The following is a 16,437-nucleotide window of genomic DNA, read 5'->3' on the forward strand; positions in this document are numbered from 1 at the left end:
TACAAGAAACAAATAGATAAATAGGAAAAAGGATTAAAAGAAATGATAAAACAATAAAAAAGAGAGGAAAGATGAGTACGCAACTCCTAGATCCATTCAAATACATCGCAGAAACACACATGACGTTTTTCTAGACTGGCATCGTAAAGAAGCTTAAAGGAAAAAAAAAAAAAAAAAGCATCAGGGTCAAGCGTACTCTTCTTTGCCTTGATAATAAAAGCAAAGAAGAAAAGGAGAAAAGAAAAAAAAAAAAAAACGAAAACAAATTACGCTTGGATGCAATACAACAGGATACATTTCGAAAAAAAAAATCACTTTCTTTTCTTTATTGAATGCACCCTGCGTGTAAATATATAACTATATAAATCCATATAAGATAAAATATAAAGAGAACGTATTATATATTGAGGCATTTCCACGAGGGCTAACTACTAATTAACACACCTAACAAGTATAAAAAAAATTCACAGAGTGCGTAAAACAAAAAAAAAACAACGAAATAGACCACATCACACACAAGCACGCCAACAGACACGCACCTACAGATATACACAAAGAAACAACAAACAAAGCGCAATAAGAGGGGTGCCGCCACACTTTTGGGACTGACTCTGTCAACTAAAGAAAACACTGTAAAAAAAAAAAGAAACAGCTATTTCAAATAGCCCTATTCTCAAGCTGAGGACAATAATTACAGGCATAAAAGCCAAAGTCAATAAAATAATAATCATACTAATATAACAATAACAATAATAATATAGTAAAAACAAAGAGAGCAATTTTCCAGTACTTTACATTCCACACGCACGGTGAAATTGTGAAATCCACATATCACGTTCCTCTGCAGACCTTGCCATAGCAATAATTTTCTGCCCATTGTTAAACCAAATGACCAGTTGATTTGGGTGAGATCGACAGTAAGCCTCTGGTACTGGAAATATATCATTTATAGTTTCCAAACTTGCAGATTTTGGAGATACACCATCTTTTTCAGGATTATCTGTAAGAGATATTCTCAACTGACCGTTTCGAATAGAAAAGTATCGTTTTTTCCATTTCATATCGGAACTGTACTTTAATAAATACCCTTCCTGAACAACATCAGAACTTACAGATCCAAAATGAGCAGATTGTAAAAGAGGAACTTTAGTTCGACTTTCAGCAAGTTGTTTTAGAATTCTTTCCTTATCATGCTTTTCAATAACTTCTGAATTCTTTACAATTTCTTCAAATATATTAGCCACATATTTCATAAGTTCTGTTTGTAATAATTGTGTTGTAGTTGGTCGTTGAGCAGGATCTTTTGATAGTAATGGTTCCATAAGCGCTTTCATTCCTTCTGATACTCCGCATGGAAAAGGATCATATTTACCGTATAAAACCTGTTGCATAATTTCACGCTGAGATGGACCTTTAAAAGGACGATGTAAAGTTAAAAGTTCATATAAAATGACACCAAGTGACCACATATCAGCCTTTTTACTGTACCTTTTTCTTTCCCATAACTCCGGTGCGAGATAGTATGGTGTACCACAGAAGGAAGAACCAACATCCAAAGAAACAGAATCGCTGTATTGCTTAGAAAATCCAAAGTCACCCAATTTTATAATACCAGTTGGCATTAAAAAGATATTTGCACTTTTTAAATCACGATGCATCATTCTTCTGCTGTGTACTTCATCCAATGCCAATACGATTTGATAAAAGAGCAATCCAACCTCATGTTCTTTAAAAGGTAATCGCTCCTTTAGACGTTGTTTTATCTGTTTGTTTAGATCACCTCCACTTCCATATTCCATAATCAAAAGCAATTTATCTTCTGATTTTAAATCGTCATAGTGTTTCACAATACCAAAGTGATCACAAGCTGCCAAACAATGCACTTCACTTCGTGCATATGCTGCTTGTTTTTCATCATTAAGCATAACAAATTTGGCCACCACTTTTTGTTTATCAGAGCCTCGAAGTGCGACGAATGCCGCTGTAGTGGCATTACGTCCAACAATATGCTTTAATATATACATATGTGTGCGTGGATCTTTGGTACCATCCTCTGGTACCTCTTCACCCTCCGGAAGGTCGAGAACTTTTTTAAGCGTTTCTGGTCTGGCCTCTTGACAGTACTTCTCCATCTCTTCCTCGGATGTGAAAAGAACATTGGGGAAAAACTGGGCATAGTGCCGCAGTAACTGGGCATCATGGTTGTCGTTATTTGGCATTTCTGCAAATAATACTTGAGTACAAAAAGAAAAAAGAAAAGAAACAAAGCGAAAAATTAAGCAGGAAATCAAAGAAGAATTAATAAACAACAACAAAAAAAAAAAAACAAGTAGAAGAACCTCAAAAGAAAAGAAACACAGAGAGAGAGAGAGAGAGAGAGAGAGGGAGAACACCTTAAAAATATACACTAATATTTTTCCTGTTTTTTTTTTTTTTTTCAATACTACAAGGAGAAAATTTCCTATATAGTATTCTGGATAGCATCAAAAACGAAATGCAAGACTTCTCATAATTTCATCAGCATCACGTCGTCTACAACTTTTCGTACTAGTTGTTTGTGACGTTGGCACAGATGTATTATGTGATGGGAGATCAGGTGTATACTGAATAACAGTTTGAACAGTGGAAAATGGACTAGAAACTTCTGCCTGTAAACGTCGTACACTGCGTAAAACAGCTTCACTATCTCCAATTGATTCTTCTCTCACCCGTTTACTTGACTGTCGTGAAGGAGTTTCTTCAGAAGGGGCTTTCAAGTTCTCTAACCATGTTCCTGCTGCTGCATCATCTGAAGAGCGATGGACATCGTCTCCACAATTTGAAAAGACATCTATGATAGCATGCAAAACACATCGTTGTTTTTGTGCACCACCTGGGGTAAGATCTAAAAAATATTCTTCTAAGCATTTAGAACTCGTATACACATCCGGTCCCAATGCTTCCAAAGGACATTTTAGACTATAAGCACTTTGTTCCATAAGAAAGATTGCCATTGCAGCATCTTCTTCTGTACAGACTTGAGCCAAATGTAATTTAGCATGAGCCTGGGTAATTCGAACAAGAGATTCAAGCAAACGTATAGTTACTGGAACACAATCTGCAAGGGAAGGTGCCGCACCTCGTCGGTGCTGAAGTTCATAATACGTTTTAAGAAGCTCAGCTGCTTCATCAGATAGTAATGGACCATCATTCTGTGCATAATGAGAACGCATCCATCGTAGATAACGACTTATATCATCTTGTGAAAGTACTGATGGTGGTTGCTGTCCTGCTTGAGAACAAGTAAGGATATGAGTGGCTATGCGATTATCCACCTCTGCTGAAGGTGTATCCCAAAGTAAAAATATAAAATCAAATCGACTAAGCAATGGTCCACCGACACCAATTTCTGTTCCTCCATGACGCATCGGTGGAGGATTGCATGCAGAAATAACAGAGCAAGAGGTACGAAGCTTTGTTACCATTCCTGCTTTGGCAACAGAAATAGTTTGTTGTTCCATTGCCTCATGAAGAGAAGCTCGATCAGAAGAGGAAACTGTTCGAAGTTCATCAATAACACAAATACCTCCATCACTTAGCACTAGTGCTCCAGGTTCCAATACCCATTCTCCATTTTCTTTTGCTGCTGCCACTGTTAATCCAGCTGAAGTACTTCCAATACCAGTAGTGGAAGTGCTTCGTGGAGCAAGTAAAGCAGCAAATCGAAGTAATTGAGACTTTCCAGTAGAAGGATCACCTACAAAAAGGCAATGAATAGTTGATCTTATATGCATGCGTGTTTTACCAGTCATAGATGTTCCCCCTATAGTGGCAAGAAGTACAGCCATACGAGGTGCAAAAAGTCCTGATAATTGTGGACATACTGAGGTTACCAGTGCAGTACCTCTGCGTAATCGATCTTCACCAAAGGATGCAAAAAAAGATTCTGGACTAAAATTAGTTCCTTCTACTGATCCTGTAGTCTTACGACGTGGTGCAGCGGAAGCACTAGATGTTCCACCCTCACGGTATGACTCCATTGCGTTAATGTTTAAAGCCCATACTGTGGGTTCAATAATAGGTCGACTATTGGGTTGTGTAGCTCTCCATTTTGGGAATAAAATGCCTATCACTTCAACCAACTGTCCTACTGTGCATTTTGTTGTGAGTTCATCTTCAAGTGTAACAAGTAATGTTCGAGGGAGTCGACCTGAAAGACTTGAGCGTTGCTGTAATCGACATTCCGCGTAGTCCATCCAAACCTGCCCAACGGGCTGTAACTCTTCACCTCTGCACTCTTTACGTTCACACTGCCCTTTTGGTTTTGCCGCTCGATCAAATGGACTTGATGGTACTTCAATAGTCTCACGACACTTTGGACACTTTAGTCTATGCACAAACGGTACCACTCGCTTTGCATTCATTCGCACGATGGATCCACAGACGCTTATGAGTACCCCTTGTGGTGGTGGCATGGATGGCGGTGGGGCGCCCACTGTAGGGAGGTGTGTAAGGCGGATGGAGAGATCTGCGGGGCTGAGGCCTTGGCAGACGCTGGCGGCGACGCGTCGGAGGGTGTCGGCGAGGGCGGCGGTGTCGGTGAAGAGGCGGGCGGCGAGGGCGGGGCGGGCGGCGAGGAGGCGGAGGCAATCGACCTCGACGGCCCACGCGGAGCGGGCGGGGAGGAGGCCGGCCGACGTGAGGCACCGCGGGGGCTCGCAGCATTGCAGGAAGAAGGCCTGCAGCGCCGCCGTCTCCTCCGTCGCGTGGGGGTCTTCGTCCGTCATGATGGGGACCGGCAGAGGGGCTCTCACAACAGAGGGTATAAATATATATATATATATATATATATATATATAGCAAAAACAACTACAGGGGAAAAAATATTATTTCGTCGCTTCTTTTATATGACTCTGTTCCCTCTTTTTCTTCTTCTTCCCTCCCCATTGCTCCATACTGAGATGCCATATAGAGTAGATCCCTACAATATTGCGTAGATCATCTTTTATGAATTGGCAAGGGATTTGTAGTAAGCCTCCCAGTCTTCATCTTGATTCTCTTCATACAGTGCCAAGAGCTGCTCATTCCTGATTTCCTCTTCAACTGCAAGGAGGAGATCAAGCACATGGGGATCATTCACATCACATTGAAACTCTGCCTCAATGAAAGCATACGCATCCGAAACTGGGATACTGCTCCCATTAGTATTAGTGGACTGCTCCCGGCAACCACCCAGCATCGATTGCCTTAATTCATCACGTTTCACTAAATTACGTTGTAGGAGCCGTTGTTTGATTTCGTGCCGCCTCGAGTGCAGCACTTTAACACTCGACTGACGCATGCCTCCGTACTATTGTATTGACAACACATACCATTAAGGGTAAAAAAAAAAATTTGAAACAATTAAATCGAAAACGAAAAAAAAAAAAAAAATAAGGATAGAAATAGAGAAAGAGACATCTTCAAACATTTTTTAGATAAACCACAGATGTACAAACACACACACACACAGAGTGAAAAATAAAAGAGAAAGAGCAAAAAAAAAAGGTTACTGTGAACAAAAAAAAAAAAAAAATCATTGTTCCATATATCACAAAAAAACTTTATATCATAATATGACTTCAAAACAAGAACACAAAGAAAGCAAAGAAAAAGAAAAAAAGTGAAAAAAAAAAAGAAGAACAAGACAGCAAAGAATGAGAGGAGGTATAGATATTGTATCTACATCAGGTCTTTTATGTGTAATGGACCAAATAGATGATCACGTGGAGGATATCCTCCTTTGCGACGAATTGGAGACGACTCACGCAGTGGATAGGTACCAAAAAGACTATCATCTTGGTATTGCACTTGACGTTTCAAAGGATAACGAGAATGTATATATGCGGTATTTAATCGTTGTTGAATGTCCTGATATACTTCACCACAGTGACCATATGGACTCTCTTGCAATCCCAAAGCTCCATGAACGTAATGATTTCTGCAGCTACGGTACAACTTTGCCTTGTCCCTACGGGATCGTTTTAATAAACCAGCAATATCTCTTTCCTTTGGTAAAATAGAACAAATGACAGGCAACGAGTCTTCTTTACAACGTGGACATACTGGTACCTCTTCTGAAGGTGGCATTTTCTCTTTCGTGATGTTACCCGAATCATTCATTTTATCAATTTCTTCTTTAGAAATTCGGTTACGATCATGCCATATGCAGTCCACTGCGACGAAGCATGATCCCTGATTTGGTGCAATAATATTGGCCCCACCCCTCCAAGTCTCTCTGAAAGCAGGAAGTATCCGCTTCTGTGGATCTTCATATACATATTCTTCACGGTATGCAGGTGGTAAACGTGCCGAGCTCACACGCAGTACATCTTTGCTCTCATCACTCTGGTCAGATAGGTACTTCGTGACCCTCTTTGCGGCTCGCGCGATAGAAATGGACATTTACGAGAAGTTAAGTGGAGAGAATGGGGCTCCGCACCCTCTTCTTCATATAAGAAAAAAAGAAAAAAAAAGAAAGAATAAATAATGATTTCAAGAAAGAGGACATGAGTGAGAAATAATTGAAACATGATCAACTAATATCCATAGCAAATATAATAAAATAGTAATAATAAAAAAAAAAAAAAAAACCATATAAATAAGGGAAATATAATAAATAACATTCATCCCATCTGTTCATAAAAAAAATAAAAATAAAAAAAAAATAACTGTTAATAAAATTAGTATTAGAAAAATACCCAACATAATAACAAAAAAAAAAAAAATAAATAAAACAATACTCTGAAACGTAGAAATTAAAATAGAAAAAAGTAAAAAAAATAATTATAACTTAATTTATAAAATGAAATTTACTATCTGTTCAAACCCCATCTCTCTTAGCCAAGGTAAATAACACCATGATAACAAAGTAACTGCGTGAAGAAAGAGAGGGAGGGAGGGAGGTTATCATTTATTTGAATAATCTCTCTTCTATTCCCGGGCATCCATGATACCCTGTTCTGATATACTGAAGACACACTCCACTTCTGGTAGGGATGGACTGTCATATATCTTGCACACACGCTGATCACCGCGACCCTTTCGTAAAGACAAACGTGTTGTAGAGGCGTGTGCGAGAATATGTCCACCAACAGGTTTTTTAGGATCAGCCACAAACATAGATGCACCACCCGGGTCTGCCACAACTTGATTTGTAATGTAAACAGCGACATTATATTCTTCAGATAATTTTATTAGATGACTCATCATTTTTGCAAGCTTTTGTTGTCGTTCTGCCAGTTCACCTCGTCCAGAGAAATCCACACGAAAAAGAGCAGTAATGCTGTCCACAACAAGTAGACTAAACTGATCTTCTGCCATCTTTGCTGCCACCATTGAAAGTAGATGCATTTGATGTTCATGTGTGTATGCCCGTGCCACAAGGATATTACTCAAAACGGCCTCTACATCCAAACCGAAACGTTCGGCAATTGGTTTTATACGTTCTGGACGAAATGTTGCCTCCGTGTCCACATAAACCACCTTTCCATTACCACCACCCATAGAAAGAGGTAATTGGCAGGTTACACAAAGTGTGTGTGCAATTTGAGTCTTACCTGTACGAAACTCACCAAAGGCCTCTGTAATAGACATACTCTCAATACCACCACCTAATAATTGATCTAATGCGGCACTACCTGTAGTAATACGAGTCACTTTTCCTCGCTGCTGCAAATACGTAGATCCATTGGTAAAACCACAATCTGCAAGTTTTCGAGCAGCTTCAATTATTTTATCCACCTTAGCATCTGAAAGACCCTTAATAAGGGCCAAATCTTTACGACACTGCATATGAACCCCTGTAACGGTAAAAATGCCCGCCTGACGCAGTTTGGCAACATCCGCTGCCGCAACGCCTTGCTCTGTTAGGCGGTCAATCTCCATGATTACATGAGTCGCTGCATCCTCCTGGCAGGATGTTGTGTCAGAGACGTGGGCTGCCCCATCCTTTGCCGCATCACTCTTACTCGAACGTGTGCCGGTCTGTTGCATATATATATCTATAGATAGATAGATAGATAGATATATGTATATATGTATCTTTGTGTGTATGTGTGGTTGGATATGTTAAGTCTTGCAGAGGGTGATGTCAATACTGTTGTTGTTATTTTTGTTGTTGCTGTTCACAAACTCTTTTTTTACGTGCTGTATGTCGTACAAGTCTACACCCTCTCGAGAATAGGAACAATAGAATTCAAGGCACACAAAAAGAATATACGAATAAAAGTAGAAAAAAGCAAAAAAAAAGCAAAAAAAAAAGAAAGCAGAGCAAAAGAGATAATAAAGGAGAAAAAACAAAATAACAAAAGAAAGGAACAAGAGGAAAATAAAAATCAGAAAAACAAATAAAGGAAAAAGAAAAAAAAAAAAAAAAACGATCCACACAAGACCGCAAAGTTTCTTGAAAAAGTGAGAAAAATATGATTTCGATTAATGCGTTCTAGAAAAAATGCTGAAAATAGACAAAACCGAAAAATGAATCTCAAAAAAAAAAAAAAAAGGAGAAATATCCCCCTCCCTTTTTAATAATTCTGTTGTGACATCATATAGAGAGCATCACAAAATTTCTGAAGATAAGTGTCCACAAAAGAAGGCATCCATGGAGAACGTGCAACTCGTGTCATGTTTGTCCGTACACCACTGAATGCAAATTTCACGTTTGCATCAATACGATACAAATTCTTGATATATTGAATATAAACAAGAGTGAAAATAGCACCACCATTAAGCATGATAGTGAATAACAAAATAGTTTCCACCCCTACAGCCCATGCTACAAGAACCAATTGATTCGTTACAATTTTCTGCAGAAGGGGTAGACAAAGACGATGAACTGCTGGTGCTATTGAAACCAATGCAGCTTGATTATTGGCGAGGCTTACAGCACTGTAGGCTCCAAAGGAGGCTGAAATCATAATTATAGGTCTAACACCTGTCAATAACGCTAATAAACATAAGAGTAACTCCAACGTACAACGGTGTTCACCCCATTTAAAAAGTACTTCTTTCGAAGCTTTTAAAAGTCCACGGGTATTAGCAACATAACCCTGTTGCAGCATCACCATAATCATTTGAAGATTCCATGATAACGTATTGAGACCAGGGGCAAAAAACCAAAATAATAAGGTCATTACAGCCGTAACTACAACGCCAGTATCCAAAAGTAAACCTACCGTACCTGTTAAACCGGGAGGAACGGTTATACCCATATTAGAATACTGACTTTGTTGTTGTTGTTGTTGTTGTTGTAGGAAACGTATTTGTTGTAAACTTTCTTTAACATTAGAATTATCAGGCATAAGAGCCTCGGCTCGTTCATATTCCACAGCGGCCTCCGCCAATCGGTTTAACCCCCAGAGTGCCGCGCCAAGACGAGAATGTGCTCTGGCATTATCAGAAATATCAAGAGATCGCCTCGCATACTTTTCTGCATCATTAAAATTTTTTAATGCAATGCTGGCAGCTGAAGCGTTATTAAGAATGTCAACATTCCGTGGATCCAATGTGATAGCCCTTTCATAAATTGTCAGTGCTTCTTGATACCGCTTCGCGTTAAATGCGGTATTGCCTTCCTGCCTTAGTTCTTCTGCAGTAGACATGGATTACTTTATTCCTATAGTTACAAAGGTATGACTACGTGTTCACTTTTTTTTTTTTCTTCAATAGATTGCTTTCCCTCCTTTCCCAATTTATGAGTTCAATATAGGGAAAGAAGACAAAAGAATAAAATAAAATCTAAGGCAAAAGAAAAGAATAAATAAAGTGCAAGAACAAGATAAAGAGAAAAAAAAAAAAAAAACATATTAACATGACGGTCAAAAATATCTACTGTTCTACCTTTTACAATAAAGCAAATATAAAATTTTGTCTTTGGTTCTTTTTTTTTTTTTTCTTGAGTATATAGGAGAGAGAGTATACGCATGTGTGTGTGTGTGTCTTTTTTCATCTAAGAAAAGGTTTTCGTGGATAACTCTGTATAAAGATGAAAAACAATAATAACACAGAAAAAAAAAAAAAAAACAATATCCACGACCCTTTCAACGCAAGACATCTTCGTTGTTCAGCACGCCTCCCTTCGTTTTTTTTTTTTTTTTTCGTCCTCTTTTGTTCTTTACATGTAGTTCGCAATTTAGACGTCATATTTTCAACGCTATTGTTGCTACATCGGTGTAGCATCTTGGTTCTACTATCTTTGTGTCTTTTCATCTGCCCCATTTGATGCAACAAGCGGGCGTCGTCCAAAGACTTTATTGTAATTCTCTTCTCGATTAATAAGTTCCAGTTTGTACATCCTCATGTCATTCAACGCCTTGTTAAGGGCTTGATCTTTTTGTCGACCTTCCTTAATAAGACGGTTAATCATCGCCACATCTTCAGGACGAGACTCACGATATTCATATCGATACCGAAGTTCATCAAGTTCCGCTCGCAGATCCCGTAGCACACCATCCTTAATATCGTGTTCCTCACGGTGTTGCTGCATTAAGTCATCTATGAAACCCTTGTGTTTTGCAGCTATTTCATTTAAATCACATTCTCTTTGTCGTCGCATTTCTTCTCTTTCTTTTTCAAAATCTTGTCGCATGGCATTTATAGTGGAGTCAAATTCTATTTGGGCATTCTTCATGTTATTCCGCTCACGAACAAGTTCATCTTTTCGGTTTTCCAGTTCGTGTTTTACCGCTGCTAGTTGGTTTTTTAGAGAATCAAGCTGAATTTGTGTGTCTGTATACTTTTGCTGCAGAGCCGCTAGGGCCTCATCACCACGACGCTGCACCGCATTGCGTTCCGCCGTTAAGGATACTCGAAGCTCATCTATAGCGACCTGCATTCTCTGTACGTGCCGCAGTTCTATACTATTAATGTATGCCTTATGCTGCTCCTCCACTTCTATTCGTGAACGGTTTGTCATTTCCTCTAGTCGCCGCATAGCCTCCCTTAGTTCACTCTCGCGAGCCTGCACTTGTCGGAGTGCACTTTGCATTTCCGCCGATTCTGTCTTCGCTTTCTGCAGTGCGTCATTGGTGTCACGGAGTTCCGTCCGCAGCTTGTCGCACTCACCGACCAGCCGTCGCACCTCCGCCTCCACCTCCTGCCGCGCAATGTCGAGTTTGTTGAACTCTTCTGCCGCGTGGCGTTTATCCGTTTCGGCCGCCCGCCGCTGCTGCGCGAGTTCCTCCTCGAGCTGCCGCCGCAACTCCGTGGCGTCCGCGTCTGCCCGCCGCCCTGCCGCCCGCTCCGCCTCCAACTTGCGGTTGGTCGACTCGACAAGTTCCCGCACCTCCCGCCGGTGGGCCTCCTCCGCCGCCGCCGCCGCCTCCGCGTGGGCCGCCGCCAGTCGCCGCAGCGCCTCTTCGTGTTCGGCCCGCAGCGCCTGCAGCGCCCGCTCGTGTTCGCCGGCCAGCGCCGCCCCCCGCGCCACTTCCGCCCCGCGAAGGCGCTCCACCTCCGCCCGCAGTGCGGCCACCTCCTCACGCGATGCCGTCAGCTCCGACTCCAACATCGTCCGCTTCGCTCGTGAGGCTGTCAGTTCCGCTTGCGATGCCGTTAGTTCCGCTCGCAACTGCGTCTCTTGCGACTGCGAGGCTGTTAGTTCCGTTTGCAAGGATGTCAGTTCCGCCTGTAGCGCTCTCTCTCGCTCTGCTGCACTCGCCACCTCTCGCTCTGCCTGTAACTTCTCCGCTTGTAACGCCGTTACTTTATTTTGCAACTCCGTCACAAGTGCCGCCTCCCGCTCTTGTCCTGCTGCCCGTAGCTCTTCGCTGAGGCGTCGGGCAGTGTCCAGTTCAGTGCGGAGCTTGTCTAGAGCTGTCTCATGTGCAGCCACCAATTGGTCTATCTGTTGTTTATGTCGCTCTTGCAATTGATGAAGTTCTTCCTTGTGTTGATTTTTAAGATCATCCATTTCACGTCGAAGTTGTGTTACAATTGTGTCAGTTGTCTTCTGTGAAGCAGAGTGTAGACCAGCTATTGACTTTTCATGCTCTGACTTGAGCGCATCTATTTCTGCTTGATATTTCCTAATAGTTTCATCTATCTGCCGCTGTAAGTCTTCACAACGAGTCTTTAATGACGCTTCTGTTCCCTGATGTTGTGATGCTGCATCCTCTGATTCTTTTACTTTTGATTGAAGCTGATTCACACGTCCTTGAAGAGTTGTCACTTCACTTGAGAGTTGTTCATTTTTTTCTTCCGCAAGGCTTAGCTGATGTTTAAGACTATTTTGTTCCGTTTTCAACAAATTTATTTGATTTTCCATATTTGTCAGATCTGACTGGGCCTTGGCAAACTCAGCTTCCTTTTCACTTACTAACTTCTCTAAACGGGTACGGGCCTGATCTACCTCTTCAAATTTCTTTTTCCACTCTTCTGCATCCCGCCGAAGTGTCATTTCAACATCACGTGAAGCTCCAAGTGAATGGCTCTCTGCGTCGAGTTGGGCCCGCAAAACTGTACATTCTTGTTGCAGTCTTTTAACCTCCTCTTCGTAACTATTACTACTTTGTTTCCACTTTTCTAAGTCGGCTAACGTACGTGTGGTGGTATCTTCTGATTTTTTAAGTTTATCAGATAACTGTTCTACCTCTGCTACATGTTGTGCTACAGCGGCATCAAGTTTTGACTGCAAAGAACGTAATTCTTCATTCAAAGCCTCTTTCTCATTCATCTGCTCTGCTAACATGGATTTGTAGCGTTCATTATACTCCCGTACCAAATTTGCCATTTCTGCATCCTTTGCCGCACAACTTTTCGCTATCTCATCTGCCTTTGACTTGTCACGCGCCTTCACATCTGCAATCGTCTGATCAAAATGGTTCTTACAAGCTGATAGCTCGTCTGTCATGGAACTCACTTTCTCTACATATTTCTCTCTCGCTTCTTCTACCTCCGCCTTGCACTTTTTTTGAAACTCTTGTACATCTCTAATACGTTGTTGTTCCGCCTCATGAAAAGCCTTTCGAACCTCTTCTATACGACGTTCCGCATCTTTACAGAGTGTTTGTATCTCTGTTTCATGTGTACTTCGTATTGATGCTATTCGTGCATCAAAATCTTCGTTTTGAGTATTCAGCTGGTAAATCACCTTCGTCAGCTGGGCTATTTTCTTGCACATTTTAAAGTGCGTATCACCATCGTTGCCTTTTCGAAGCATCTGTTACCTTTCAAATAGTGTAAAAGAAAAAAATAATAATAATACATAGAACAAGAAAAAAAAGAGAAAAGTGCGTAGTTTTTTTCTTTACTATTTTTACCACAAAAGTAAACACATACAATAAGTCTAGAACCACTGAAGCAAACAGTCATTTAAATATGAGTATGCATAAACACACTCTACTGGAGTCTGTTGGGAGCACACTCCCAAAGAGCATTCGTTCTTTTATCGGTAAATCCAGTATTTACTCATTTTTTTTTTTTGTACGTTTTAGTAAAGGAAGAGAAAAAAAAAAGAAAAAGAAAAAAAATCACTTATTCGCCCTTCAAAGGGAAGAGGGAATAATTAAACCCATGTATCACCAGAGTCCACTATACACACTCTCCCATTGACCCAAGTTCCTCTCATAAACCGAAGGAAAAAAAAAAAAAATGTGTGTACCTTTGACTTGATTCCATCTTCTTTTTTTCTTCTTGTTCAAGGTATCGCATGATGATAATCATGATGATACTTTTTTTTTTTCTTTAATCCTTCCCCTCTTTCCCCTTCTCATTTCATTTGTGTTTGGGTCTATTTCTCTTCTTTCTCTTCCTTTTCACTCTTCCTATCAATGTTTTTGTCTTCCTTCTTTTTTACTCCTTTACACCAATTCCTTATTCCTGTGAAAGTATAGGAGAAGACCACCATGGGCATCTCCTTTCAACTAAATGCGAGATAATCTAGTAGTTTTCATGTGCAAATATCCCACAAATTGACCTGGTAAAGGAAACCTAGGCAGTGAAAACAAGGCCATGTTTTAATGCTCCAGAGTGAATGTCATACTGAGCATTGTATAAACAGTGCATTTGGTTAAATCCACTGCGTTCACCTCCAAAAGGAATTTCCACGGAGGCTTTTAATTTAGAGAAGCCAGCAAGAGCGGCACTCATCAAACCACCACCGATAAAATGTTTACGCATACCAAAACTCAAAAGACTCATCATACCCTCTCCTTTATTGGTATACTCAAGTTGCATAGCGAATTCAGCATCATGACCCCAATCTCCTCGTGTTAACGCCACCTTCCACTCACCCTTGTTGGGATGCCATTCTGCACCTAAAGTTCCCGTCTTCGATGGATTCGTGGCTGAAGCAGCATAAGAGACAGAGGTCCCCTTTGTTGTAGGGTCCCAAGAGAAATTAGATCCAAAGTGCACACCTCTTATAATTCGCTGTGTGTGGCTCAATGTGAGTGTTTGATTCTTCACATACTGCAGCTGTGTACAACCACCAGGCACCCACGGATACTGGATCATTCCAACCACGGTACCCTGAGTCATGCCTTGTTGTCGCTGTGCCATGCACTGAGCAAGCAATAGCGCTCCTGTGGTACTTACACGCTGGTACATGAGGCTCCAGCGGCTCAATGTGTTGTAGGAAGCCATTACAATATCAGAGAAGCCATTCATTTGGAGACCTAGTTCCCAATGTGACATTTGTGGTGAGACAAGAACACATTTTGAAGAAACCATTACGTTTTGGGTATTACGGGCAACATTAAGTGTGATTCCTTCACTTATCTCTCCTGAGTTCCCTTCCATTAAAAGTTGTTGCGCACTACGAAATAAGGAATCGTAGGTCACCAACTTGGCCGGTGAAAGCGGACCTTCTTTGGCACTAGCTGCCAACTTTTTGCGAAACGCATCTTCACGTTGTGCGATGGCTTCAGCCGGTGAGGGCTCAAGCGTTGTTTCGGGATCCACGTCTAACGTCTTTCGCTTCTGCGGCTTCTCTGGGACAACAGGCTCGTCACTCGCCTTACCCCGGAACCATTCCATCAACATCTTGAGGCAACACTTACTCTGGGCTCTCGGTTTCTCTGTTTATGTATGTGAGTGCGCACGCGTCTGTGAGGGCTACACGGCTTCGTTCTACTTCCTAACTCCGAGACTAATCCGGACGAATGAGAAGTAAAATGACACGCATACACAGCAAAAAGAAAAAAAATAAAATAAATGAGAGAGCACAAAGAAAAAAAAAAAAAAAAAGAAACACAACAACAACAAAAAAAAACAAAATTAATGCCAAAAATAAGATGCAACCAAGGGTCTGCTAAGATAATGCAAATGAAAAAGAAAAGAAAAAAAAAAGAAAAAGGAGACATCGACCACTTGTAATGCCTTATTTTTTTTCTCTTTTTTTCTTTTTGTTCTCTTTCCCCTCCTCCCTCTCGCTCTCTCTCTCTCTCTCTCTCTTTTTGTTTTCGTTTTCTTTCCTTGTTCCCTCCGTTCTTTTTTTTTTTTGTCCTTGAAAGAGAAAAGATGATGAGAGGCAAAGAAAAAAGAAAAAAAAAAAAAAATCACATCGTGCAGTTGCTAAAAATAGTGCGGAGTGTGTATCCATCCCACCAATAAAGAGAGAAACGTAAATACAAACTCTAGTCCGCCTCTGCGAGAGCCGTCAGCCATTCCTCTACCTCCTGATCCGGTACACGAGAGAAACTGTGGTTGCTTACGCTGCATCGTCCCACTTCCAAATCAGACGCTTTTAAAGATTCACCAAGGGAACTCTGGAGTGCTGCAAGTGCAATCATAGCAGCTTCTTTTTGAGAAAGAGTGTGAAACGGTGCATTTTTTTGTTTTTTCTCCAGGAATGCTGTAGCCTCAATTTGTTTCTTACCTGTAGCATAGGCGTGAAAGCTGCCACACCACCCCGCTGGGTCTACACAGTAAATCTGCGGAACCCACGAGCCATCCTCGTCGTTCTGTTCCATACCAAGAAATGTCATCACGACTCCCATAAGTCGCATTCCCGCTTGTTGGGTTCGGACCTGCGCCATATCAGCCACACGCTTGGCAAGCACGCTAACTGGAATGGGAGATCCAAAGCGGTACTTGAACTCAGACGCCTCATGACGAGCTTTCTGTACCAAAGACTTTCCATCAGGAGCTCGACCGGTAACACAAGCGCCAATACCTTCAGTGATATTGTAGAGGGAAGCAATGGTTTCAGAACGCATCAGTTTGTCAGGCACGGTGTGCTGTGTAAATACCAAGACAGCATCCTTGCAGCGTATGGCTACCGTAAGGAGACCCGCATACGTTACAGCTTTGAAGGCATATTCAACCTGATACAAAGATCCCTCTGGACTGAATATTGTAATAAACTGATCAAATCCCGAACGGCTCATTTTTCTGGCTGATGATTAATTTGATCCCTGATAAAAATTCCACTTGGCCTGTAAATATTGCTTACACTTGAATAGTTCTTTATTCTGGAGCAAC

General features: G+C 41.1%; 9 protein-coding genes across 9 annotated transcripts; all 9 read right to left on the minus strand.

Moving 5' to 3' along the window:
* Positions 1–791: 791 nt before the first annotated feature.
* On the minus strand, positions 792–2,219 carry TM35_000041750 (NIMA-related kinase; the record flags this gene model as incomplete). The annotated part of the gene is made up of 1 exon (XM_029022369.1): positions 792–2,219. One exon carries the CDS (start codon positions 2,217–2,219, stop codon positions 792–794), a length of 1,428 nt encoding a protein of 475 aa, XP_028886027.1.
* A 264-nt stretch (positions 2,220–2,483) lies between these two features.
* On the minus strand, positions 2,484–4,766 carry TM35_000041760 (putative DNA replication factor; the record flags this gene model as incomplete). The annotated part of the gene is made up of 1 exon (XM_029022370.1): positions 2,484–4,766. One exon carries the CDS (start codon positions 4,764–4,766, stop codon positions 2,484–2,486), a length of 2,283 nt encoding a protein of 760 aa, XP_028886028.1.
* A 218-nt stretch (positions 4,767–4,984) lies between these two features.
* On the minus strand, positions 4,985–5,320 carry TM35_000041770 (uncharacterized protein; the record flags this gene model as incomplete). Its single annotated transcript, XM_029022371.1, has 1 exon — positions 4,985–5,320. The coding sequence occupies one exon, from the start codon at positions 5,318–5,320 to the stop codon at positions 4,985–4,987; it is 336 nt and encodes a 111-aa protein (XP_028886029.1).
* Positions 5,321–5,700: 380 nt separating this feature from the next.
* TM35_000041780 (uncharacterized protein) lies at positions 5,701–6,423 on the minus strand (the record flags this gene model as incomplete). Its single annotated transcript, XM_029022372.1, has 1 exon — positions 5,701–6,423. The coding sequence occupies one exon, from the start codon at positions 6,421–6,423 to the stop codon at positions 5,701–5,703; it is 723 nt and encodes a 240-aa protein (XP_028886030.1).
* Positions 6,424–6,951: 528 nt separating this feature from the next.
* TM35_000041790 (meiotic recombination protein DMC1) lies at positions 6,952–8,013 on the minus strand (the record flags this gene model as incomplete). Its single annotated transcript, XM_029022373.1, has 1 exon — positions 6,952–8,013. The coding sequence occupies one exon, from the start codon at positions 8,011–8,013 to the stop codon at positions 6,952–6,954; it is 1,062 nt and encodes a 353-aa protein (XP_028886031.1).
* Positions 8,014–8,543: 530 nt separating this feature from the next.
* On the minus strand, positions 8,544–9,620 carry TM35_000041800 (uncharacterized protein; the record flags this gene model as incomplete). The annotated part of the gene is made up of 1 exon (XM_029022374.1): positions 8,544–9,620. The coding sequence occupies one exon, from the start codon at positions 9,618–9,620 to the stop codon at positions 8,544–8,546; it is 1,077 nt and encodes a 358-aa protein (XP_028886032.1).
* A 587-nt stretch (positions 9,621–10,207) lies between these two features.
* TM35_000041810 (uncharacterized protein) lies at positions 10,208–13,174 on the minus strand (the record flags this gene model as incomplete). The annotated part of the gene is made up of 1 exon (XM_029022375.1): positions 10,208–13,174. The coding sequence occupies one exon, from the start codon at positions 13,172–13,174 to the stop codon at positions 10,208–10,210; it is 2,967 nt and encodes a 988-aa protein (XP_028886033.1).
* A 770-nt stretch (positions 13,175–13,944) lies between these two features.
* On the minus strand, positions 13,945–14,997 carry TM35_000041820 (uncharacterized protein; the record flags this gene model as incomplete). The annotated part of the gene is made up of 1 exon (XM_029022376.1): positions 13,945–14,997. The coding sequence occupies one exon, from the start codon at positions 14,995–14,997 to the stop codon at positions 13,945–13,947; it is 1,053 nt and encodes a 350-aa protein (XP_028886034.1).
* A 593-nt stretch (positions 14,998–15,590) lies between these two features.
* Positions 15,591–16,343, minus strand: TM35_000041830 (proteasome alpha 1 subunit; the record flags this gene model as incomplete). Its single annotated transcript, XM_029022377.1, has 1 exon — positions 15,591–16,343. The coding sequence occupies one exon, from the start codon at positions 16,341–16,343 to the stop codon at positions 15,591–15,593; it is 753 nt and encodes a 250-aa protein (XP_028886035.1).
* Between the last annotated feature and the right edge of the window lie 94 nt (positions 16,344–16,437).

Source organism: Trypanosoma theileri, assembly GCF_002087225.1.
Source record: "Trypanosoma theileri isolate Edinburgh chromosome Unknown TM35_Tth_4_V1, whole genome shotgun sequence".
NCBI lineage: Eukaryota > Euglenozoa > Kinetoplastea > Trypanosomatida > Trypanosomatidae > Trypanosoma > Trypanosoma theileri.